Raw genomic sequence first — 23,846 nt, 5'->3', positions numbered from 1 at the left:
AGCCTCTGCTGTGATCGATATCACAGATAGTTCAAGTACATCGATGAGCAGCATGAGCACTTCAGAAACAGTAAGTTTACAATAGAATATATACTATATATTATATTGCATGACCGAAATGTCCACGACAGTGCAACACGTGGTAATTTAACTGTGTTAAAAACGAGATAATAATACAATATTCTTTATTTATTCCTTAAATTAACATTAACAGCCTAACTAAACATGCCAATCGTACAGGAGGGTATAGACATGATATATTATTATATATAAACATAATATTGTCGTTTGATGTAAATAGAATGTTACGCTATTCAGTAGTTATAAAATTAAACATCACATGTTGCACTGCCACTGTTATAAAAAAATTACCATCACGTGTTTTTCAGGACCAACATAACATGATTTCTTTTTTTGTTCAGGTTGGAATCCACGAAGCTATTGCAAGAGCGATTTGCGAGCACAAAATAATGCCAGATCCGGCATTCATTATTTAATTTAAGTGCTAGTGCTACACCGTTACAAAAACAAACAAGGCACATAATTTACTGTGATTTTTAAATTCAACTGTGATGATTTGTATTAATTTAGTGAATTAAAAAAATATTTTTTTTTAAATTGGGTTTTATTTCAACTTTCCCAGCAACTATGGGAATTTACCCGGGAACATTGGGAATAAACCCCGGGAAGAATGGGAATTTACCGGGGAACATTGGGAAATTACTTCTGTATGCGAGTTACACTAGTTAATGTCTAGGTATATATATATTTATTATAATGTTTCAATAGAATCTTCGACAACATAACATATAAACATATTCAATTTCAAAATTCCCCAATATTTCCTTACTGAGGGAATATTCCCGGGAATATTTCTGGGTATTTTCCCACCTAGGGAATATTCCCGGGAACGGCACATCACTAGGTACACTATCATAACTACACTGCCGATGCCTACAACTTTTTTCAAAAAATTCAAAAGTGTATTGACGTGATCTCGTGATTTTAAAATAAAGAAATATGTCATTTGTTCTTATAAGAAATAAAAACACGCAAAAATATTTGGGGAAAATATGATTTTGGCCACTTCCAGGCTGCAAACAACGCCATCTAGTTTTAAGCCTAAAAAGCCCATACATTTTAGGAGTACGGTTTTTGTATGGGCTTTGTCAGTCCAGTATTAAATCGCTCTTGCTTCAAATTATTCTAAATAATTAATTAACCTAGCTGATTGTCTATTATATTGTGTGGTATTCAGAAATCTTGGAATGCCGAAATATTATCTCGCATCCTTGGTTTTTCCTTCCCAGCCACAGCCAGTTTATTTGCCTATATACAGGGTGTCCCAGAAGTACCATGCCACCGTGACACCGGTCAGCGGAAGTAGGGCAGCTCAAGAGAAACCTAACCAGCCTAACATGACCTCAGTAAGTTGTTCACCGTTTTCGAGTAATTTTCAATATAAGATTTTTTCCCCTCACTAGCTCGGAAACACGTGTTTTGTCCTTTAATACCAGCGGGTAAAAACGCATTTTATCCACTAGTGGGTAAAGTAATTTGACCTTGAATAAAGTCAAATTAACTGCTTTAAAATTGATAAAAGTAGGTGAATCTAGTAATAAAGATGATTTACCTCCTGTGGAACTACTGAAAGCAGTGATAAACGCATTTTTTGCGTTGTAGTTTCCTCGCTATAGTGAGGGGAAAAGTTTCGTGTTACACTCGGGTGCAAATGTATTTTTCCCCTCACTAGCTCGGAAACACGTGTTTTGTTCTTTAATACCAGCGGGTAAAAACGCATTTTATCCACTAGTGGGTAAAGTAATTTGACCTTGAATAAAGTCAAATTAACTGCTTTAAAATTGACAAAAGTAGGTGAATCTAGTAATAAAGATGATTTACCACCTGTGGAACTACTGGAAGCAGTGATAAACGCATTTTTTGCGTTGTAGTTTCCTTGCTATAGTGAGGGGAAAAGTTTTGTGTTACACTCGGGTGCAAATGTATTTTACTTCTCGTGTATTAAAAAACTCGCAAGTTCAGGATTCTATTCTCGAACCACTCGCTTCGCTCGTGGTTCAACTATAGAATCCTTTCACTTGCTCGTTTTTCAATTCCACACGGCGTTAAAATACAACTTTGCCCCCTTGTATAACAAATAACTATTACTTCTCGTGTATTAAAAAACTCGCAAGTTCCGGATTCTATTGTCGAACCACTCGCTTCGCTCGTGGTTCAACTATCGAATCCTTTCACTTGCTCGTTTTTCAATTCCACACTCGGCGTTAAAATACAACTTTGCCCCCTTGTATAACAAATAACTATTAACACTTCTTTCTGTCAAATTGAATTAACATCGAATGTAAACCCTCTAGAAGTTTTTTGTGTCGTATAAAATATCAGGAATAGTTAATTGCTAATTTTTTTAAATCATGGGAAGTGGTCAAAGTTGGAATTTTTGTGATAGTTAAAGTCAAATCTTTTAGCTGCCTTTACACAGACGCTCTATCGCGCGTGATACAGCTATCGCGTGTAAAGCCGACCGGAGGGGAAGGGAAAGAACGCGCGATTTCGTGCGCTGGAGCGGGCGCGCAATCGCGTGGGTGAGGTTGTCTTTACACGTACGTTCATTCGCGCGCGCAACATGGCGGACATACGCTCGTGGACTAACGAATTAGTGGTTGAATTACTTGCTCTTTACAAATCGATACTATTAGTAACAATAATAACGCGGTTTATCGCGCACGATTAGCCTTTACACGCACGCTCTTTCCGTTCTCAAAAACTTCGACGCGCAATCACGCGAGCCTTAAAAAATAATAAGACGCAATCGGCTTAACCGCGCGCTATCCTGTACGCTTCGGGAACGCGCGATAGAGCGACTGTGTAAAGGCGGCCATTATTAGGATTTATCATGAATTACTAGTAAGATAAGACAGTTGGCGTCCAAGTTAACTATTACACCTGTACAAGAATATCACCAGGCACCATAGGCAACTATTTAATAGGTGGCACTAAGGAAATTATGGTTCAAGGAAGTAGGTAGGTGTATGTTAACTTCCTACACCTACAAAGCGATGGGTTTAGTATTTCGAAAGAGAATTACTAATTAAATGATAGTGTATAATTTTATAAGTCGTTAATAGGTGGAAATATATCACAGATCAACACAACATGAAGTTGCATAAATGCCAGTCTTACATAGGTCCTTATTAAGACCAAATTTTTCGAGATTATAGATAAGAATATAAAACTCCAACCAGTGTCATAAGTCATATTAACTGTACCTACTTTTCTACCCTTCACGGCAAAACGGAGTTGACTAATTGTCGTAATTTTTTTTAAGTGGAGATAGTTGAAGGGATGGAGAGTGACATTGGCAAATTTTTTGTCTCTTTCTAACGCGAGCGAAGCCGCGGGCAAAAGCTAGTTTCTACATAATCCAACATTCGCGAGTACCTTTCACCAGCACGGGAAGCATGGTCGCGCGATAGACGATAAAATAGCAGGCCGTCCATATCGCACTATACGTAAGTGCGATAGGGACGGCCTGATATTTTATCGTCTATCGCGCGACCATGCTTTCCGTGCAGGACCCCAAAAGCGGGGTTTTTTTTTTCTTAATAATTATGTAGTGTGGTAACACTATGTTTGTGTTTGGTTAACTTTTTACCCGACTACGGCAACGCAAAAGGAGGGTTATGATTTTGACCGGTATGTGTTTTATTGTTGATACTGGGTAGAGTAATGCAAAAAAAATGGTAAGAGCATGCGACTGTCGATCCGGAGGTCTCGGGTTCGAACCCCCCGGCTCGTACGAATGAGTTTTTCGGAACTTATGTGCGAAATGTCATATGATATTTGCCAGTCGCTTTTCGGTGAAGGAAAACATCGTGAGGAAACCGGAGTGCTTCCAATAAGGTCTAGTTACCCTTCGGGTTGGAAGGTCAGATGGCAGTCGCTTTCGGATTCGTTGTCAAAGCGGACCCCAGGCTCCCATGAGCCGTGGCAAATGCCGGGATAACGCAAGGAGGATGATGACTGATGAGTGTGGTAGAGTAATGGCGGGAAAGTAATAATGGATATGCGGACACGAGATGAAAATGTGAGGAAAACTGGTGGTCAAAAGACAAGCGACGTGACTAATGTGCAAAATATGGTTAGAGTCACCAGGATTAGACATTAGACTAGACCCTGAGTAGACCGGAGTGGTCGACCGTTGCGTTGCCCAACTGGAGGTGCATAGCCATTATTAATATTGAGTGAGCTCCTCTTAGAGAGAATGTGGATTTGCAACCATTCATCTTGAGATTGTTAATGACTCATCTGCAGAAGAATGCCTCCTAGCACTACAAATATTATTTTTTTTGTAATTCAGCTAACGGCAAGAAGGAGCGAGGACACGTCAATCTCGTTCACAATGGGGAAGTTGAGGATAGCCAAAGGTGAAGAGACAAGTGAACTACGTAAAAATATACAGTGTGGAAAAATCGAATGCCACATGGATGGCAACTACCTTAAATATTGTAAATAGCACATTTTGTGTAAGGGAGACTTTCCTTTGTTTTTAAAAACAATAAATTATGCATTTAAGGATTTATGAAAAATCGCTTGACTCAGTCGGGATCGGGATTCGAACCGGTCAAATGTGACAAAAAATAACACACACACTGTGGGAAACAACCTTTGACTGGTCGAATTAGTAGAATACTATGAGGAATTTATCAGCAATGTCATCAATGATCATGCACAGAAGGAAGATGCTGATTGATAATCTACCTCACAGAAGTAATTTAAGTACAAAATTTACATTATGAAATACACAAGCTAAGTCTACCTATAATGCAAAGACTGTGTGATTGCCAAGGCATATTGTAAAAACATATTAAGAACTTATTAACAAAAAAAATATTACAAGCTATGTGTACCTATTTGCACACATTTTGCAAGTACTGTAAAATGAAGATACAATAAAATTGCAACGGTAAGATCCTTTCAAAAAATGAGCCACATGTACTATGTATACAAGTACCGCTCAAAAGTTTGTAAAATAATAAACTGCGCTAATAACAAGGTTGGAGTTTAAATTCTTATCAAGTACTTCAAAACATTGACTTCAGTTAAATTTGCCTCATTGCATTCAATAAGGATTCACAACAAGCTCTTCTCCGTCTGCCTGCTTCTTGCAACTTGAATGTCCCATTAAAACACGGGATAAATAGATTCAAAATAGTCCAAACTGTAACCATTGTCCTTCACAAGGTTCATCACACACACACCAATTTTATATTTTCAAACCAATAAAGTTCAAAGTTCAAACACAATTTTTATTTATTAATGATAATCAATTATTTAATACATCGGTGGAGATACAGGCTTTACCGTCTGTCACGGTAAGATCTGTGGGAATCACGGTCGCGGCTACGACCGCGCGAACGGTCAGATGTACGCCACAAAAACTCATCCACTGAACGTTCATAGGACCTCTTATCGTACACTAGCACTGATCGGGGATAATCTGCTAATGGGGCATCATAGTATCGAGGTGGAGGCGGCGGTGGTGGCGGAGGCAGGCCATCATACGACGCAAGTGCACCACTGAATCCTGGCGGAGGCACATATGGTAGTGGTGGGAGCTGGTGGTGCATAGATCTCATGTACTCTGCCACATATGCCTCTGCTGCTGCTGAACTACTGCTGCTGTAGCTGTCCCGACCACGTGTAAACCACAGTGGCAGCCTATCACGCATGTATGGTGATGGAGACCTTCTCTTGTATGACCCAGATGACAGTCTGTTCCTAGGAGGCATAAAAATTTTACGCCGGCTCCTAGAAGATGTGTTCAGCCTTGCTCTAAAATTAGAACCTCTTGTCAACAGTGGGGCTCTATATGTTCTATAATTACCACCACTCTTTAAGTAAGCTTTTTTAGAGGCCTCTTTTGACTTACGAAGTATTGGTGTCATTTCAATACCTTCGTCTTCTGGAAATAATCGGCATAATTCCTCAGCAACTTTGGGCTCGATTTCTTGACCATCTCGTCCGATTTTTACAGGTTTTCCTTCATTCCAGGGGTTATACAAGTGCAGAGTGCTACTGAATGGCAGCTCCTTGCGGCAGATCCAGTCTACTTTAAACACACCATCTAGTACCTTAGCAGATAATCCCGGCGGCAGTACCCATGATATGGGTGGCACATCTCTTCTCGACTCACTGCTCAGACGCGCAAATCCCGCAAACTTACCACTTTCCTTCACTGAAAATATTAATAGCACATTTCTTGATTCTCTATAAGCCTGGTTTAAATTTGCTTCATTTTGTGGCAAAGTTGACCACACACCTTTAGCTTTGGATAGTGTAATATTTTCAGCATTATTAGACTTAATTAAAAAAAATCTTGTATCTCTGAATAGATAATTCAGTTTCGTCATGTAATCATACGTCTTTGTTTTGTTGTTAGCGGCTGTAATACGTGTTCTTTTAGTTTGTATCGGCGAATGGCTTTCCGACTTGGTACGTTTACGATTTGCGCGTCTTTCTTTTGACTTAGAACTGGCGGTGCTTATGCTTGGAGAGCTTGAATCACTTGAAGATGAGCTTGATACTTCGCTGCGGGTATCATAATCTTTTCCTTCCTCGAGCTGTTTCAGTTCTTCTCCTATTTCGGCTTCGACTTCACCAACACCAAGATTCACGGCGTCGGTGTTATTGGATGCCTCCATTTTCAGATACTGTATCAACAGCTAAGATCATGTAACTTTAAATTGAGAGTTTACGATAACATATTACGAGAAGAATAAGCTTGAATATGTGGAGACAAATGGTACAGAAAGTTAGGGAGGTGTTATATTTAATAATTAGGCAGAATAACTATGTTTATCAAAGAAATAAATCCATAAAAACACCACCCACCACCTCATTCTGCTAATAACCATAGACACCCAAGCAAGACTACAGATAATTTATAGAAGCAAGTAAAAAGTTAGGGTGCGCGCCCACGGAGCAACAGTTGCTCGGCGACATTCGTATTTGTATGAAAAGTTGCGTCGCCTCGTGTGCGCACTTTCATACTAGGCCATGGTCGCGACAACAGTTGCCCGTGTGCGCGCTCTCCGGGCAAAAATAAAGCTAGGAACATACCATGCGGACGTCCGCGGTCGCGCGACCGCGACCGATCAGCAGTGTGCACGGTCTTCGGGACGTGGCTTCAGCTGACCAAAACATCCAGCGAGCCAGATTTCGATCGGACGCCCGTGCGCTCAAGACACAGAACACCCCACTAGAAGCCAAATGCAAGCGATATTGTTCGAGACGCAAATCACCAATCCTTGCGGGGTGAGGCGGGCGCGCACGGTGCTGCCATTGGTCGTTTCAAATAATGGCGCGCCTTTATGATTAGCAGTAGGGATGGGAATGGGACATGTCTATTATAGACAATGGTACCGGTACCAGTACTGTGGTGAATTTGTTTTGCAACAAATTATAATATTATAATTAAATTATAATAAGGCCTAGTTACCCTTCGGGTTGGAAGGTCAGATGGCAGTAGCTTTCATAAAACTAGTGCCTACGCCAAATCTTGGTAGTAGTTTCCAAAGCGGACCCCAGGCTCCCATGAGCCGTGGCGAATGCCAATGCCGGGATAACGCAAGGAGGATGATAATTGTGATAGCATCTCAATAAAAATCATTCTAGTAACTAATAACTAAACTGTGCATTTTTACTTACGTTTACTAAGTTAAATAACCAACTAAATATTCTAAACTAATCAATGAACTAAATACCACTACAGACTCTACAGATTCTAGATAATTATTCACTATTACAAATCTGCTTTCTTTTATATTTCATAAAATGGTAGCACATGGTACGAACGGCAGTACGAAGTTCCCGCAACAGACATAAACTAACATGGCCCCATGCCTAGTCGTTTACGTGAAAGGGATAGCATATCACATTGTTAACTCGGTAAAGAGGGATGGACGCGCCTCGGCGCCGCTCAGCACAACCATATTGACCAGTATAAATGAACTCCGCGGACAATAAACAATATTCAACAAAATAATTAATTTGACTTAACTGTGGAATGTTGTTCCATCTTTTTTACATGTAGAAGTGTTAGAAGACTTGCCACACCACTTTATGCTGTAAGAGACCATTGTTTGCAACCAAAATTGATTATTTAAGATTTTTTCCCGAGCGGACACGGACACTGTTAGCGGGTCGTATACTTGGGCGCTACTGATCGGTGTCGCACGCGTTCAAACTTTTATAAACCTGATTTGTCGTATGCTTGGTGACCGCGAGTCGCCCTGTAAGGGCCATCTTGTTGTATTGATCTGTGGCTCAAGACCACGTCCACGATCGACGACCGATAGTTTGCACGGTTAAGTGTATATTCATTGCAAAGAATATAATACTCACTAGGAGAAGAACGCCAACTCCATACCAAAAAATGCCCCCTTCCCATCACACACACACACTTACAAAACCTTTACACGTTTATACTAGTGGCGGTCTCACACAAAGTCCAACGGACATTAAAGCTAGGAACACACTACGCGGACGTCCGTCGTAAATCGACCGCGGACGGGAATCTGGACAATGGAAATACACATAACCGTGCAAACTATCGGTCGACGGACGCGGACGTGGCCTTGAGCGCACGGACGTCCGATCGAAATCTGGCTCTCTGGATGTTTTGTTCCGTGCACACTGATAGGTCGCGGACGCGGTCGTTTTACGACGGACGTCCGCGTAGTAAAACGACCGCGACCGCGACCTATCAGTGTGCACGGAACAAAACATCCAGAGAGCCAGATTTCGATCGGACGTCCGTGCGCTCAAGGCCACGTCCGCGTCCGTCGACCGATAGTTTGCACGGTTATGTGTATTTCCATTGTCCAGATTCCCGTCCGCGGTCGATTTACGACGGACGTCCGCGTAGTGTGTTCCTAGCTTTATGGAACTAAAATTGACAACAACCGGTTTAGCGGTTGTGGGTAGTAATTTTATCGATAAACATAATTCGTGGGTAGTTGACTTTAGTTTTTGGTGTAATGAAATAAAAGGCATATTATTTGTTTTTTGACGTGATAACGTCTAATAAAGCTAGGAACATACTACGCGGACGTCCGTCGTAAATCGACCGCGACCGCGACCGAGCAAGCTAGGAACACACTACGCGGACGTCCGTCGTGAATCGAACGCGGACGGGAATCTGGGCAATGAAATTACACATAAAGCTAGGAACACACTACGCGGACGTCCGTCGTAAAACGACCGCGACCGCGACCTATCAGTGTGCACGGAACAAAACATCCAGAGAGCCAGATTTCGATCGGACGTCCGTGCGCTCAAGGCCACGTCCGCGTCCGTCGACCGATAGTTTGCACGGTTATGTGTAATATCATTGTCCAGATTCCCGTCCGCGGTCGATTCACGACGGACGTCCGCGTAGTGTGTTCTTAGCTTAACCGTGCAAACTATCGGTCGACGGACGTGGACGTGGCCTTGAGCGCATGGACGTCCGTTCGAAATCTGGCTCGCTGGATGTTTTGTTCCGTGCACACTGATCGGTCGCGGTCGCGGTCGATTTACGACGGACGTCCGCGTAGTGTGTTCCTTGCTTCAGTGTGCACGGAACAAAACATCCAGCGAGCCAGATTTCGATCGGACGTCCATGCGCTCAAGGCCACGTCCACGTCCGTCGACCGATAGTTTGCACGGTTATGTCTATTTCCATTGTCCAGATTCCCGTCTGCGGTCGATTTACGACGGACGTCCGCGTAGTATGTTCCTAGCTTAACACGAAAAAAAGTAATCTAGTGTTTATGGTCGAATGTCACCTGATTTTAATTTTTGTAGGTTGGTCCTTCTTATTTGATCTGAAAAAGCCGCCTAACAAAACTTAATACTCATGTCATGGGTTTCTTAACTTTTTATTACTTTAAGTAGGTAAATAAGTTGGAATTGCCTAGTGCGTCTAAACAATAAATAAATCTAATCATGCATTATGTTCAAAAGTATCTTGAAAAACTACCAATACCGAAAGGAAGTGCGAAATCCGTTAATAATGGAACTAATATCTTCCTATACTGTAACTACTACAGCTTTTATTCTCAAAAGGTAAGAATTCATGAATCATCTCTCTCCTCTTCATTTTAGATTATATCTTATCACAAAATGACCTCGAAAACAAACTAACTGTAAAATTATACCATAATTATCTGTCTAAGACTAAAATACTTGACCCTGTAGGCCTACAGTTTTCTCATTTTTACATGTTTTTGTTACAGGTGTTAATGGCGTTATATGAAAAAAATGTAGAGTTTGAACCACTATTACTTGATATCACCAAAGGAGAACAATATTCTTCCTGGTTTCTCGATATTAATCCACGAGGAGAAATTCCAGTACTTAAAGTGAACAATGATATCATCCCAGATTCAACAAGAATCCTTGATTATTTGGAGGACTATTTAGACCCTAGTATGTGTTTTGGAGTCATATGTTTAATCTCAAGTCAGGGCTCACAATTTATTCTATGAAATAACTCTTTTTCTCCCGTTGCTTCCCACTGTTTTAAGAGAATAGACCTTTGTGATCTATAGAACTTTCAAGGATGGCAGACTGAGGGTAGGCACCAGTTCCCAACCCTTCTGAGCAAACCTGTAAGGCATGAGTAGCTAATTATGTTTGGTTTTATTTTAGAACTTACTCCATTAATTAATGTGTCAACGGATAGAAAGGTTTTAAATAACATAAACAAATTCCGTGACCTGATTGACGCACTACCAGCAGGTGTTATTACTGTGGGTTCTTTCTTTCACCCTCAATTGTGTGGCAGGCCTAAGTTGCCTTTTATTTTGCCTGTTCGAGAAGTCCTCAAAAGTGAGTAGCATATAGTATTTATAGTAATTCAAATTCGTTTTTATGTTGTTTATAATGTGTAATAATATTTAAAAATTGATAAAAAAAAATTCCTTTATTAGGTGGGGACTTAGGCAGTTCCAAAAACCTTAGAAAATTAGCTGAAGAAAACCCAAAAGCAAGAGGCATTCTACTGTATAAAGCAGAAATTCAAGACAGAAAACATGAAATACTTACTAGTGAAGAAGAATATTTAAAAGTATTGAATATAGTTGACCAAGTCTTAGGACAGGTTGAGGAACAGTTGAAAGAACAAAATGAAGGTAATTTGCATGTAATTATTCAAAATTATTACAAATGGCTATTTGTCCTTCATCTTTTTTCCCTATTTGTAGATACTTGGCTGTGCTGTGAACAATTCAGCATAGCGGATGTTGATTTGGCAATACTTTTGCATCGTTTGTGGGAACTAGGACTTGAAGGCAGATTCTGGGCTCAAGGCAAACGCCCCCTAATAGAGAGTTACTATCATCGTGTCCAACAAAGAGAATCGTTTAAGAAGACTGTGCCAACTTTACCATACCATATAAAGATGATCATTACTTCCCAACCACCGGCATATGTTGGTGCTGCTGGAGCGGCATCACTTGGCATTGTTGTTGCAGTATTATATGTTTTCAGAAAACTTCTTTGTTAATAATATGGAACAAATGAATATTAGAAGAATATTTATACTTTATAAAAAGAAACAGTATTAGTAGCTTGTATAAAAACTTTTATTTCTTAAATATTTATTTATAACCAATAAATAGCTATCAGTGTGATATCTTTTTGATTTAATATAGAACTTGTGCAAATTTAAAAAGTTAACTTTCTATAAATAATTATATTTCTTATCCTACCCACTGCACCCAGATTAACTAATTTACTAATATCAACATTTTTAAACTTGCATCCAGGTACCCTTGATATATGACTATGAATTACTTTGAATCCCAGAAATGCTACAACCATACTAACTACTTGAGATGAAACATAATGTCTGGCTTATTACCTCAACTACTTAGATTATCTTTTTTCCTCTGTTGCAGCCTCTGTAGCATCCTGACGATTGATAGGCATTCCCATAAAATGTTTACCATTTGTAGTGCTTCTTTTTCTGAAGGTAGGAGTTGATGTCAATTTTGTTTTGTTATACTTGAATGTGCCATCTCCAGGTAAATTAGGAAGAACATTTGGTATTGTATACCAGACTCTATAGGTCACAAACCATGTAAATATAGCTATTACACCACTGATGAATTTCTCCACCATTATGTGATAATAAAGAATTGTAGATACAAGCATCACATCCCACAGTATATGAAGCAGAGTTGTTGCAATCAAAAATCCTCTCACATAGGGTGTCCATTTTTCATAAGAGGTTTTTACAACCTCTAATTCCTCAGCTGAAATTTTCCTTAGAGGGTTCAAGCTTACAGATTTATCATCTATGCTTCGTGCATGTTTCTCATCCCTGATGTAATCTTTTATTCTTTCCCATCCATTTATGGCTCTTGCCTCTTCTATCATTACTAAACTTGAATATATAAGAATGAAACAATGACCAGATATGTCAAATCCATTCCAAAAGCCCCCGTTTTTTAAACACATTACTTTGTTGTCTACATTCTTCATATTGCAACGTCCATATTTGGTCTCAATAACATTAAAGATCATTGTCCATGTGTACCAAAAAAATGTAGCAATCGCCAATCTCGACAAGTGTGCTGTAGCTATGAGTTTTCTATTTCCACAACAAGTGGTGTAGGATGTCAACAGAACGTAGGGCACCGTCATAAATAATGTCCAAAACCATCCAATTTTAACGAAATATTGGTTGAATATATTATCACTCCTTGAGAAATATGTTTTCGGAAACGTTAGACTGTCCGCCATAAGCGAAATCAAAAAAAGAGCTCCTAAATAAACTGCTATTTTTAAATTGGTGTCGAAGAACAGTACCTTCTTGCAAATGTGCACTATCATTAAAACGAGAACTTCCAAAATAGATGAGGCTTCTCGGGTAGGTTTATTAGCTTTGCTTTCAAAAGATTCATTTTGAAAATTGTAATTCATTCGTGAATTTTTATAATTCGTACTTCTACTTGTCATGGCTCAAAATTAGGATAAACCTTGTTTAATTTCTATAACTCATCTCTTTCAGAGTCCCACTCCCACTGTCTGTACTGAATTGATTGACAGAACAGATTTTTTAAAAATTAGAGGTTAACCATAGACAACGTATCTGTCAACTGTCAGTGCTGCTGTGCGTGTAGACTATCCTTAAATAATTGAGACTAAAAATCTAGAATCAGAATATGAATTAAAAAAAAGTTAAGCAAGCCAAGCCAAGTTTTCTTTTCCCTCCTACTGCGTATTCGGCGTGTTTTCGGTGTTTGAATATTTCGAATTTCACTTAAAGTTTGTGTTATTTTCCAGTGTTTATTAATCATTTAAAGGTTCTTAGCCATAATTGTTTATTTTAAGAAATTTACCATGCGTAAAGTATCAAAAAGCCGTGCGGACGACGATGGCATTTCATCTGCCAACGGGTCGGTAATAAATGATGATCGGTCTGATACACAACAATCCGACCAAAATGATAAACTTACCGAGTCGGACGCTGAAGCATCTAGAGACGAATCCGAAGAAAAAGAAGTGGGAAAAAAAGGAAAGTCTTCTAAAAGCAAAGGCAAGAAGAGGAAATCTGAGAAAGAGGACAATGGTGCCGAAGAAGAATACGAGGTAAATACTAGTTTAAAGGGGAATATAAAATCTATTCTGAATAATTTAAGATTTTTTTTCTCTAATCATAATCTAGCAATGTCCATAATATGAGTATGTTATTTATTTAAAGGTGGAAAAAGTGGTAGACTCCAAGAAAATCAAAGGGAAGTTGCATTATCTTATTCGCTGGAAGGGTTATTCTGCTGATAGTGATACTTGGGAACCTGAAAACACTCTCTCTTGCCCTGAGCTCATCAGCAAATATCATGAGGAAGTAAGTATGCTAAAGGAGCCGACATAGTGTGGTCACCCTACATGATACATTTCTATGAGAAAAGTTATATCTGAATATCTTTAAAACCAGACAATGAATATAAAATATTAGATGGTGGATATTTAGTAAAAATTTTTACTAAATGTTGAAGTACTTTCGAGTGTCTGTGGTGCTACAAATCTTAAGATATTTACATTTTTAACTTTCTCAAAACGTGTGGACTGAGTGAGCACTTACAAAAATTTATTATAAAAAAACCTGACACGTTAGTGGTTCGTTTTGTATTTTACAAATTCCCATTTCACTTTTACCAAAGAGGATAGAGTATTAAAGAGAGTGACTGTCAAAGTAAAATGTGTAATCACAGTGCAGAGACTGCCATCTCTCGACACAAGCTTAAAACTTTTGAACCTCAGTTTTGACAATTTGGCCCATATTCTTAGCTCTATATGTTTTAAAATGACAAATATTAATATTAGCGCCATCTAACCGAGCGTACCCCAAAGGTGTATCGCCATCTAACTCACCATACCTTTTTCTGTATTGTTTTGAGGTACGTTTTTTTCTTAGACTTTATCTGTCTATACGAAGTTATATAGGTCTTTGCTTTTACTAAACTATACACATAGTATAATAGCGTAAATCTTATGTTTTTCATCAAAATTCGGCGTTTCAAAAGTGTGAGGATTGAGTGAGCATAAGAAACTATTTGTAAAAAATTAAATACGTCACTAGGTGATCTTTAGATTTATAGAGGTAAGTTGGCATATTTTTTACTAAATGTTAGTATATAAATATTATATGTTAAATGAATACATTCACTGTTTTCGTTGGTAGTTTGTGAGAACTGAGTGAGTTAATGACTGTATCTTTTGATTTATCTTTTTACAAATTCAGAGATTCGTTTTACAATTGTTTTAGAACTTTAACTAAATGATCAGCATATTTTTTTTTATTTTCGGAAGGTGCTCACTCAATCCACACGCACACAACATACATATGGTAGGTAACCTGTGACCCAAAGACGAACATGCAATTTAAATTAGAAAATTTAATTATAGGGGCCACTTTTGGGGGAGTAAAAGCACAGAATATATAGTAGTACAAGTACAGAAGGCTCACTGCCTTGATGTTCACAAAATGCCGCCTTTTTAAATGCCTACAAAATTCTAACAAAGAAACGAGCCGCACGTGCGCAGCGTCGGACGATAGGGTTGCCTATGGATTAAAAGGAATTAATACTCAGATAAAATGTTATAATCTTATAGTCGTTTTGGGTACTCTCTAGGTATATATACAGTATTCATATATTTTTGTTTAAGTCCCAACATCGCAAGCCTTATTGAACTTTTCCGTGGGATAATCAATAGTAGATCTGTTGAAGATTGTCCTATTTTATTCATGATGGCTATTTAACTAGCATTATTAGCCATTCCACACGCGGACATCTCATATGAACCTTAAAAAAGTATTTGCGACGTAAAGTAACAACGGAAAGTACGAACGTGCGTTCCGTGAGAACGCGCGCCACCCCTGATTAGGCCGCGAGCTCGCGGCCGCCAGCATGTACTTGTAGCGCGGCGATAGAATCGCGGAGTGAGCCGCCCCTGGTAAAAGTGAAAATTAAAAATCAAAGTTTTTTGAACTATTTTGTGTTACATATAAAAAAGAAAGAGCTTTTTTATAAGTATTATTAAGAAAATAGGCAAAAAGATTTTTCAATTTATGTCATCTTAGATTTTATATATGTGCAATCTAAGAAAAATCAGTTTACAGCTGGGTCCACATCAAGCAAGGATGCTACATGGGCTTTATGCTTGGCCGAGACAGGTTTACATTGCCTCGCAACATACTTGTCTCTGTGTGGACTTGGCCAACTGAATTCTTTATATTACTGCCACCCAAGAACATTGCCTTGCGACTGTGCTTGCTCTACACGGACCCTGTTTTTAATTTAAAAAGTTATAATGTTTGTTTATTTCAATTTTAGAAAGGCAGTTCAACCAAGAAAAAAGAGTCTTCTCCAAAGAAAGGGAAGAAGAGAGGAGCTAAAAAGGAAAAATCAAGTCCTAAGAAGGCTAAAAGAGCCAAGACTGAGTGGGACAGTGAGAATGCTGATGAAAATGCTGAGTATGAGGTGGGCCATCATGCAATCATTGCCTTACTTGTTTTACATTCAGTTTGTTTTATTAAACTAAATCATTAAAATTATTTATTGGACAGGGATGTAATACTCATACTGTCTACTAATAAAGTTTCACAGTAACATAATATTCACTGCCAAGTACCCCTCATAGGGCTCACTGTTAATCTTATAACAATATCATAAGGTTTACAATTCAGAGTTGGAATATGCTGAAATAGAAAAAGGTCAATGAACATATTTTATGCTACATAAAGACTATTGTTTTCAGGTTGACCGTATCTTAGAGGTTCACCATGGCAAGAATGGCAAAAGGGAGTTCCTGATCCATTGGAAAGGATGGTCTAATAAGTTTGATTCTTGGGAGCCTGAAAATAACCTCAACTGCACAGACTTGATCAATAAATTTATGGAAAAGGTATATTATAGATCTATCATGCAAATGATTCTGTTTCTGTTAAGTCAAATTTGGCAATTCTTTGCTCATATAATTTTCTTTGTAAGAGCAATTTTGTCACCAAAGGATGAAGATTGCTTACTAATTCACTTATGTTCATGTTCTCTTCTTTCCTTGCATTCTTTTTTGAAAATGAAAATGAAAATGAAATATTTATTTTTCAAGTAGGCATATTACAATGCGCATATGAACGTCAAATAAAGCTACGCCGGCGCTACTACTACTTGAATTTGACATGTATCATCAATTCATCATTTTTAAATATGTTATTTTTAGGTGGAAGCAGCAAAGTCTACAGACACTCGCAGCTTAAGAGTAGCACCTGGCACTACCAACCGCTTTACCCTACAAGCCCCTTCTTCGGGCCGCAGACTCAGCAAGAGACGTGGCCAGAAGCAGAGGTAATGAGATCATCAAGGATCGGACAAACGCCCGTCATTTCAAAAATGTAACCCTGTTCCATACAGCAGAGACTTCCTTATGTTAATAAAAAAATTGTAAGTGTTTTATAAAAAGAATTCATTAAAAAAAGATTTTCTGTACATAAAAAAATATTTCCAAGTCATCCCACAAAAAATTCTTGAACTACAAAGGACGAAGTTACACATAAAAAAAGCATTTAAAATTGTTATAAAACACTTACAATTTTTTTATTAACATAAGGAAGTCTCTGCTGTACGGAACAGGGTTACATTTTCGAAATGACGGGCGTTTGTCCGATCCTTGGAGATCATTATAATATATCAAAATTATTACTCCTTTCTATCCGTCTATAAAGCCTTTACAAGTTTTTATTTGACCAAGAAATGTCGCTTCAAACCGCTTTCATATGGCAATAATTTGCGGACGTCATACATAATGGGGACAGCGTGTATAAGTGGCGGCACATAACTTTAGCGCTGACAGTTATTGCAGGGGGTGAAGTAGAGGTAGACGTAATCTCAAAGGGCCTTTGAAGATAATTGTGCTCCCAAGTTCAAATCAACCAGACGTTTTGTCCCTTGGTGGAATTCCAAGTTGAAGAAACTCAGGGGCAAGACGCGGAAGTTATTCAATAGGGCTAAAAGAACGAACGACTGGGAGACTTATAGGAAAGCCCTAAATGAATATAGCAAAGAGATTAGGAAAGCCAAGAGAGCGTCATGGAGGAGGTTCTGTGAGGAAATTGAAAATACACCTCAGGGAGCGAGACTCCATAGGCTACTCTCGAAAGCTAGGACTAGTCAGGTTGGCCTACTGAAAAGGCAGGATGGCTCCTACACTGCAAATGAAATGGAGACTTTGGAGCTTTTAGTCGAAACTCACTTCCCAGGGGCAGCCTTGTCAAACAGTTCGAGGGTTAGCAAGAGCCTGCATAGGCCTCGTCCTGAGGATTGGAGGCAGGCTGCCACGATTATAAGGATTATAAGGCCGGGGATAGTGAAGTGGGCTATAAACTCTTTCAAAACATTCAAAACGAGCAGTCTGGACGGAGTAAGCCCTTTATTATTACAACGTGGTGCTGAAGTCTTGATTCCGCATCTGGTAAGAGTCTTCAGAGTGAGTTTGCTTGGGGATACTTACCGGAACAGTGGAACAAGGTCAAGGTATTATTTATACCAAAGGCGGGAAGGAAGGACTACGCAATTGCCAAGTCCTTCAGACCCATAAGCCTTTCCTCGTTCCTTCTAAAAACTTTAGAAAAGGTAGTTGATAAATACATCAGAGATACCTATCTTGTAAGGAAGCCGATCCACGACAGCCAACATGCATACCGGAGGGGAAGATCTACGGAGACAGCCCTTCTGGAGCTGGTTGATAGAGTGGAAAAGGCCTTAGAAGATAAGGAAATAGCTTTGTCGGCCTTCCTTGACATTGAGGACGCTTTGGATAACACTCCAATACGGACACTGGTGCAGGGTGGTGGGCTAATAATCAAAGAAGTGGACTCCATCACGGTACGCTGGGTGCAAAGCATGCTCTCAAATAGGAAAGTTAGGCTAGACCTGCTGGATACCACACTAGAAGTGACCACTGTGAGAGGCTGCCCGCAGGGGGGGTGTGTCCTATCCCCACTGCTCTGGACTATCGCAGTGGACGGACTCCTGCGTAAGTTGGCGGATCTCCAAATCGACACTCAGGGGTACGCAGATGACCTTGTTGTGACGGTGAGGGGAAACTGCCAAAGTACTATATCGTACCTTATGCAGAGGGCTCTTGACACTATAAACGCTTGGTGTGGTGAAAATGAATTGTCCATCAACGCAGACAAGACAATTATAGTTCCATTCACGAACAAAGGTTGGATAAATTAAAACCTTTGGTCATGAATGGTAAAACGATTCCGTTTTCTCGAGGTCAAGTATCTGGGGGTAATAGTGGACCAGAAACTGACCTGGAACCAGCACCTGAACGGAACTCTACTGAAGGCCAAATCGGCCCTGGCAATATGCTGCCGTCTCGCAGGCAACAGATGGGGTCTTAAGCCGAAAATTGCCTTATGGTTGTACACTGCTATAGTGAGACCGATGTCCTACGCCTCTGTAGCATGGTACAAGAAGACGTTGCAGAAAGTGGCAGTGGCGAGGCTCAGCAGACTGCAAAGAGCTACATGTAGCATCGTTACTGGAGCAATGTCATCCTCTCCAACAGCGGCACTAGAGGCCTTGCTGAACCTGTCGCCACTCCACCTCTATCTGGAACTGGAAGCAAGATCCAGTATACTGAGAATAGTGGCTACAAAGAGAGGAGGGTGGATATCACAAACACTGAGACTATTTACTGAATCAGTGCTCAATATCCCTGTACTGGGGATGCCGGCAGACACCATGCCCCCCCAGTTCTGCCCACAGAAACTCTACTCTATACAAGTTTTTTTTAAAGTAGTGACGATTTGTAAAAGTAGGCACTCAAAGGTTATATTCGGTTAAAGGTGGACCCTCAGGTCGTGCATGTCAGGTATCCATATTTCATAAATTTCATAATCCACTTCAAATTTACAACTTCTGTAAATGACTACTCTTAGTAAAAGATTTGTAAAACTATTTTACGTAAATTGATTTATTTTTATGACAAACGTTTCAATTGAGGGACCACCTTTAATCGATTGAAAGTTTGAAACTATTTAATGGCATCTTTTACAAACTAAAACTTGAATTTACAATGATTCGAGTACTTTTACTAATTCTCAGTCACACCTATATTTTAAATAATACTATTGTTCTCTCTTAATGTGAACTTATCGAGATCGATTGAGGGACCACATTCTGCATGCCATTTTTTCGTATTGAGTTAGCAGAAAGGAGTCACAATACTCACAATTAATGAAATTAGTTGTACAAATTTACTAAGAGTAGTCATTTACAGAAGTTGTAAATTTGAAGTGGATTATGAGATATGGATACCTGACATGCACGACTGAGGGTCCACCTTTAACCGAATGTAACTTTTGAGTGCCTACTTTTACAAAAAGCTCGAAATTCCAACGTGGACCCTCAATGGGAACGCACATGCAATATTTCACTAGATGTCACTTTATTCAACTGTTTCTCCTTCCCCTCCTTGGGATGGTAAGGTATCCGCGGACAGTCTGCTGCATATTTTTTTTATACTATGCTATCGTAGCAAGTGGGTAGGGATCTTATTGCAGCAAACATTTCACCTTTTGTTATAGGTTACTCCATACCTTTTATTAGTTTTATTAATAATAAATGTTTGCATACCATTTTTTTAGTAAATAGCCGGGTCCACACTGGCCATCCGTGCTCATGCGCGCACGTCTGCCTCGCCCGAGCAAATTTGTTCGGCAAGATGGCGGCCCTCGGTCAGCTGTTCAAAATAGTTCTGCATGTATTTATGGCACGTAATTCGTGGTTTTCGCAGTTTCTTTTGAATAAGGGTTAAGAAAAGTTAAATCATTCACGATTCACGGCAATAAATAAGTGCTCTCGTGAACTATTTTGAACAGCTGACCGAGGGCCGCCATCTTGCCGAACAAATTTGCTCGGGGGAGGCAAACGTGCGCGCACGAGTACGGACGTTTTTACCTCGAGGCTTGCAGCCAGTGTGGATCCGGCTATTTATTATTTCCATTATGCACACCCTTTTTCAAATTAACAATGTGTTTTTTCAGAGTTCGCTACGACGACGCAGAATAATGTCAAGTTCTCTCTCCCATAAGTTGAAGGTGGTAGGACTTTGTAAAATTGTAAGCAAAATATGTGTCCGTATCTTTATCTTATTTTTTTTCTACTACAACTGACACCACTGCAACTGAATATGAGTTTCTCATCGAAAGTCAATGAGAAATTAGCCATTATACCACAATTATATAATATTGGTTTAAAAGAAAACTTGTCATTTTCTTAACACATTCACTCTAAATCTCTCTCTCGCTCTCTCTCTGAATCTGAAACTTGAGGCTTGTCGTGACCCATATGCGAGGAACTGGATGGTGAACGTCTTTTAAAAACCCTTCAACGCATACCCAACCATAAATTACGGTTATAATATTCAACACAGTGGAGTAAATGATGTACTGGAACTGGATACTATCCAGTTCCAGTACCAGTGGATAGGTTTACCTAGCTTCTTTTTAACCATGTAAAGTCACGTGACAAGCTATGCGTCTTCAATTCGTGATTTTTGTATGCTATGTACAGGTTTTACTAAATATTTCCTTTCCATCCCACTGGAAATGCATTTTTTTTATTTTGGGATATGTAAGTGTCCCAGGAAGGTTAATGTCTGATAAAAAAGTAAATGAATAAATTTCCTTTCCATCCCACTGGAAATTCATTTTGTTTTATTTTGGGATATGTAAGTGTCCAAGGAAGGTTAATCTATATATATAAAAATGAAATGCGTTTGTTAGTTACCTATAAACTCGAGAACGGCTGGACCGATTTACGTAATTTTGGTATTGAAATGTTTGTATTAGACCGCAGAAGATTTAGGCAGTGTAAAAACACGTAAATATTGTGATGATAATTAGAAAACAGTGATTCTTTTTTCCCATACAAATTGTTCCTACCTGACAACTTGAAAATGACGTGACGTTAATGTCAGGTGCGTTCCAAACTTACATTAATGACGGATGCCTTCCAAACGCATTGTGATTTTATTAATTTATCTTGGCAAAATAATGTAAAAATTAGTAATTATTCCGTTAAAGAAATAAGGAATGGCAAAATAATGTGAAAATTAGTAATTATTCCGTTAAAGAAATAAGAAATAATACTAAATCGGAACGCACACGTCTGTTACAGCTATTTTAAGTAGTCTATGAAGTTGTCATTGCCAAATTGCTTGCCAGATTTATAAATTTTCTCTAATAGCTGTAACAGACGGTTAGCTTTGGTTCGGGCCGGACCGGTCGGATTTGGTCCGCGTGCTCTACAGACGGCCGGATATGGTTCGGAGCGAATTAAATCCGCTGTCCGACTCGAACCAAATCTGACAGTTTGTTACAGCTATTAATTTTATACTTCACAAAAGTAGTGATGAACCGGTACCATCGCAAATAAATAGTTACATTCGCTCCGTGCAAAACTTAGGCGAAGGAAACCGAAACGATCACAATCCTCAAGATCTCTACACACATGGCGATCGGTTGCTCGATTAGAGTGAGATAGAGCGATAGAGTGAGGCAATACATGTTTGTCCTTCTCTACCTATTGCTCCATCTCACTCTAATCGTGCAACAAGTAGTTGATTAGGTGGATGTCACACTGGCTCCGATTCGCATCGCACAACCGGAGCCAGTGTATCATCCACCTTAATATGTAGCGGCCAGGTAATGCGGCTAAAAAATATTGCTTGAAATGAAATGAATGAGAATGAGCTGTCATAACAGAAAAAAAATCTGTTAGACGTTGTCAACTGTTATTGCTGTGATTTGTGTTTTGAGATAAAATAAAAATAGTATATTTTTGTAGTTGGAATAAACTAGCTTAAATGGTGTATTTTAAATGAATGGTAAAAAAACTCCAAATCGATTTCAAAAGCAATTTAAAGTATTACAGTTAGTAACTAAAACAACGCAATAACCGGATGATTGCCACAAGAGGAAAAAGGTAAGTCATCTTATCTCTTCAATAGGTATGTGCATAGCCGGGCACCGTTAATCAAATATTTAACTTCGATATTCGTTAATCCGTTACTAAAAAAATTAACTTCGTTAATCGTTAATGCGATACATTTCAACAAATTTAACGTAAGTTAAAGTTAATCGATAATCCGTTAACGCGTGACAAAAAAATATTTTTACTGTAGGTATATATTTAGTTGTATCAGTAATCCACTATAATGTATTATATTACTGTAAAAGCCCGAATTACAGCAAGCCTATTGAACTCTAGGCTACAAGTGGAAGGCAGTGATTGCCTGAGCTACTGCCAAGAACTGTGTCAGGAGAGCTGCAAGATCACAGCAGGCGGAAGCCGGGTAGAAGCTAGGGAAGAGAATGTGGTCTTAAATTGGGCTCGAATTTGCTGCCCTGTCACTAAAACCACAGTATAATCTAGAACAGTTGCCATGGTAAAACTTAGGATTCATCGAATCAACGTTGGTAAAAGCGAACCCATGTGAACAACAATTCTTTAGGTAATATTTGGGCTTTTGGCGATCAAAATCGGTAAAAGCTGGGATTTACCGGTTAAATCCTAGGATTTTCCGTACTTCGGACTTTTACAGTAGCGTGTTTTTCGCGGCGCTGCCCTGCTAAATTAACGATTAACGGACTCGGAGAAATTTAACGGAAGTTAACGAGTCCGTTAACATTTTTAAGAGTTAACTTAAAAGTTAATCCGTTAATCGAAATGTTAACTTCGTTAATTAACGATTAACGGATTAACGAGTTAATGCCCAGCTATGGGTATGTGTATATTAAATAGGTACGCTATAATGTAATTAATGATGTAGCTACTTAATTGTGTCAAGTAAAAATGGTCACTTCTTTGCCTTGCCCCATGTTTTGCGCCTCCAAGTATAAGGCGATACGAAGTACGCCGGGCAGCTAGTGCCTGATAAAAAAGTAAAGGAATAAAATACAAATGAAACATTCACAGAGGTAGCTTAATCTACCTACCTGTACCTACCTTGCGATACAATGTCACATATGGTTTTATACAATCGATTCGGCCTGGTATTAATAGTTATTTGTTATACAAGGGGGCAAAGTTGTATTTTAACGCCGAGCTTGGAATTGAATTAACACACGAGAAGTAAAATACATTTGCACCCGAGTGTAACACAAAACTTTTCCTCTCACTACAGCGAGGAAACTACAACGCAAAAAATGCGTTTATCACTGCTTCCAGTAGTTCCACATGTGGTAAATCATCTTTATGAAG

General features: G+C 39.1%; 5 protein-coding genes across 5 annotated transcripts; 3 read left to right on the top strand and 2 right to left on the bottom strand.

Annotated features, from left to right (window-relative positions):
• The first annotated feature begins 1,130 nt into the window (after positions 1-1,130).
• On the top strand, positions 1,131-4,586 carry LOC125232080. Its single transcript, XM_048137694.1, has 2 exons — positions 1,131-1,427; positions 4,379-4,586. The coding sequence occupies exons 1-2, from the start codon at positions 1,269-1,271 to the stop codon at positions 4,532-4,534; spliced, it is 315 nt and encodes a 104-aa protein (XP_047993651.1). The 5' UTR covers positions 1,131-1,268; the 3' UTR covers positions 4,535-4,586.
• Positions 4,587-5,313: 727 nt separating this feature from the next.
• On the bottom strand, positions 5,314-6,935 carry LOC125232079 (YTH domain-containing protein 1). The gene has a single exon (XM_048137693.1). It carries the CDS (start codon positions 6,720-6,722, stop codon positions 5,379-5,381), a length of 1,344 nt encoding a protein of 447 aa, XP_047993650.1. The 5' UTR covers positions 6,723-6,935; the 3' UTR covers positions 5,314-5,378.
• A 2,950-nt stretch (positions 6,936-9,885) lies between these two features.
• LOC125231685 (ganglioside-induced differentiation-associated protein 1) lies at positions 9,886-11,696 on the top strand. The gene is made up of 5 exons (XM_048137207.1): positions 9,886-10,128; positions 10,299-10,491; positions 10,714-10,893; positions 10,995-11,195; positions 11,268-11,696. Exons 1-5 carry the CDS (start codon positions 10,009-10,011, stop codon positions 11,567-11,569), a joined length of 996 nt encoding a protein of 331 aa, XP_047993164.1. The 5' UTR covers positions 9,886-10,008; the 3' UTR covers positions 11,570-11,696.
• On the bottom strand, positions 11,420-13,114 carry LOC125231684 (acyl-coenzyme A diphosphatase FITM2). Its single transcript, XM_048137206.1, has 2 exons — positions 11,927-13,114; positions 11,420-11,560 (listed from the first exon to the last, which is right to left on the bottom strand). The coding sequence occupies exon 1, from the start codon at positions 13,024-13,026 to the stop codon at positions 11,941-11,943; it is 1,086 nt and encodes a 361-aa protein (XP_047993163.1). The 5' UTR covers positions 13,027-13,114; the 3' UTR covers positions 11,420-11,560; positions 11,927-11,940.
• A 142-nt stretch (positions 13,115-13,256) lies between these two features.
• LOC125231686 (heterochromatin protein 1-like) lies at positions 13,257-21,329 on the top strand. The gene is made up of 6 exons (XM_048137208.1): positions 13,257-13,659; positions 13,772-13,915; positions 15,906-16,052; positions 16,330-16,476; positions 16,792-16,916; positions 20,627-21,329. The coding sequence occupies exons 1-6, from the start codon at positions 13,411-13,413 to the stop codon at positions 20,649-20,651; spliced, it is 837 nt and encodes a 278-aa protein (XP_047993165.1). The 5' UTR covers positions 13,257-13,410; the 3' UTR covers positions 20,652-21,329.
• The last annotated feature ends 2,517 nt before the right edge of the window (positions 21,330-23,846 follow it).

The sequence above is a fragment of the Leguminivora glycinivorella genome, chromosome 12, assembly GCF_023078275.1.
Source record: "Leguminivora glycinivorella isolate SPB_JAAS2020 chromosome 12, LegGlyc_1.1, whole genome shotgun sequence".
NCBI classification, from domain to species: domain Eukaryota; kingdom Metazoa; phylum Arthropoda; class Insecta; order Lepidoptera; family Tortricidae; genus Leguminivora; species Leguminivora glycinivorella.
Note: the sequence above shows the minus strand (reverse complement) of the source record. Positions and strands in the feature narration are given on the sequence as shown.

Coding starts and splice junctions, on each gene's coding strand:
- LOC125232080 (XM_048137694.1), top strand. CDS start 1,269: ATGCCGAAATATTATCTCGCATCCTTGGTTTTTCCTTCCCAGCCACAG. Junction 1,428..4,378: donor ACCAGCCTAACATGACCTCA/GTAAGTTGTTCA, acceptor TTTGTAATTCAG/CTAACGGCAAGAAGGAGCGA.
- LOC125232079 (XM_048137693.1), bottom strand. CDS start 6,722: ATGGAGGCATCCAATAACACCGACGCCGTGAATCTTGGTGTTGGTGAA.
- LOC125231685 (XM_048137207.1), top strand. CDS start 10,009: ATGCATTATGTTCAAAAGTATCTTGAAAAACTACCAATACCGAAAGGA. Junction 10,894..10,994: donor TGTTCGAGAAGTCCTCAAAA/GTGAGTAGCATA, acceptor TTCCTTTATTAG/GTGGGGACTTAGGCAGTTCC. Junction 11,196..11,267: donor GTTGAAAGAACAAAATGAAG/GTAATTTGCATG, acceptor CCCTATTTGTAG/ATACTTGGCTGTGCTGTGAA.
- LOC125231684 (XM_048137206.1), bottom strand. CDS start 13,026: ATGACAAGTAGAAGTACGAATTATAAAAATTCACGAATGAATTACAAT.
- LOC125231686 (XM_048137208.1), top strand. CDS start 13,411: ATGCGTAAAGTATCAAAAAGCCGTGCGGACGACGATGGCATTTCATCT. Junction 13,916..15,905: donor TCAGCAAATATCATGAGGAA/GTAAGTATGCTA, acceptor TTTCAATTTTAG/AAAGGCAGTTCAACCAAGAA. Junction 16,477..16,791: donor TCAATAAATTTATGGAAAAG/GTATATTATAGA, acceptor TGTTATTTTTAG/GTGGAAGCAGCAAAGTCTAC.